The sequence below is a fragment of the Sinocyclocheilus grahami genome, unplaced genomic scaffold (genome assembly GCF_001515645.1).
Source record: "Sinocyclocheilus grahami isolate Dianchi unplaced genomic scaffold, SAMN03320097.WGS_v1.1 scaffold41311.1, whole genome shotgun sequence".
Classification (NCBI taxonomy): Eukaryota; Metazoa; Chordata; class Actinopteri; order Cypriniformes; family Cyprinidae; genus Sinocyclocheilus; species Sinocyclocheilus grahami.
The window spans coordinates 1-1209 of NW_015523957.1; the positions used below are offsets into that span (position 1 = coordinate 1).

The 1209-nt window shown below is 35.2% G+C and overlaps 1 protein-coding gene across 1 annotated transcript; it reads left to right on the plus strand.

The window, feature by feature from the left end:
- Nucleotides 1-486: 486 nt before the first annotated feature.
- LOC107580720 (cerebellin-2-like) lies at nucleotides 487-1026 on the plus strand (the record flags this gene model as incomplete). The annotated part of the gene is made up of 2 exons (XM_016266373.1): nucleotides 487-628; nucleotides 719-1026. Coding segments are annotated over 2 exons (429 nt in total), but the record flags the coding sequence as incomplete, so codon positions are not given.
- Nucleotides 1027-1209: the final 183 nt, after the last annotated feature.

The following is a 1209-nucleotide window of genomic DNA, read 5'->3' on the forward strand; positions in this document are numbered from 1 at the left end:
AGTCACTAAAAAATAAGGCTGTTACAACTTTGTAAAAATTTGTCATCAAGTTAAATGAGTCGGGATTCATTCATTTATTAATGATGAATTTAGCTTTTTTTTTATTTTTAAATATTTTTCTAAAATGTGTAGCTCCACAGTACTGCAGTTTGTACAGAGCTTAAGTTACACTCTTGGTATTCCGCATGAATACATTAAACTTATCAAATGTGACCGTAATGACATAATATTATAAAATATTTGTGTTCCATATAAATGCCGTTTTTAAACTAATCATCCCAAATCCTGGGGAAAAAAAAAAATTATAAAGATTTGAGCACTAAATCCCTATTAGAATGCATTTCTGCAGAATGAAGACCGGAGTAATGGCAAATAAATTAAATCTATTATTGTAAACCAATAAATGCAGCCTTAAGAGAAATCTTACCAACCCAAAACTTTTGAACAATGCAAGCATGAGATCATTTGTAATCTGATTTGTTTGTTTTAGCTCCTAAAGTGGCTTTCTCAGCCTCTCTGTTGAGCTCTTTCGGACCACAAAGCGTTGGACCCTTTCATAATGGTCTACACACCCTGATTTATGAATATGTCTTCCTTAATATTGGAGATGCCTATGATCCAAACACAGGTGAATCTATTCATATAGTGTGACTGTATCTGTGGGATTTTCTATGATGCTCTCATTTGAATGCATCTAATTAACCACTGTCTGTTACAGGAATCTTTACAGCACCTGTGAGGGGAGCGTATGCTTTCAGGGTCTTCTCCAAGGCCTTTGGTAATCCAAAGAGAGCCGTTACTGCAGGCCTGTTTAAAAATGACCTGCACATCATTTCTACACATGGACACCAAGCAAGCGGTTTTATCAGCTCTTCAAATGGAGTCTCTCTGCTGCTAGAAGAAGGGGATCAAATGAAGGTGAATCTCTATCCTGGACAATGGATTTTCGACGATGGAGAACATCATCACAGCACATTCAGTGGACATCTGCTTTTCCCCATGTGAGCTTGCAGACCATTTATAAAAAAGCAAAAGCATGTCCTTAAACTGCTTAAATCATTGTACTTGATGTAACTGAATTTATAAAGTCTGTCAAATTCATATAATAAAAAATTATTCTTAATATGGCTTTCAGGCAGTAGTGTCATTACTGCTAAATGTTTAATGCGTGTAAAATGAAAATGTGCAGAATGCAACATTACAACTGAT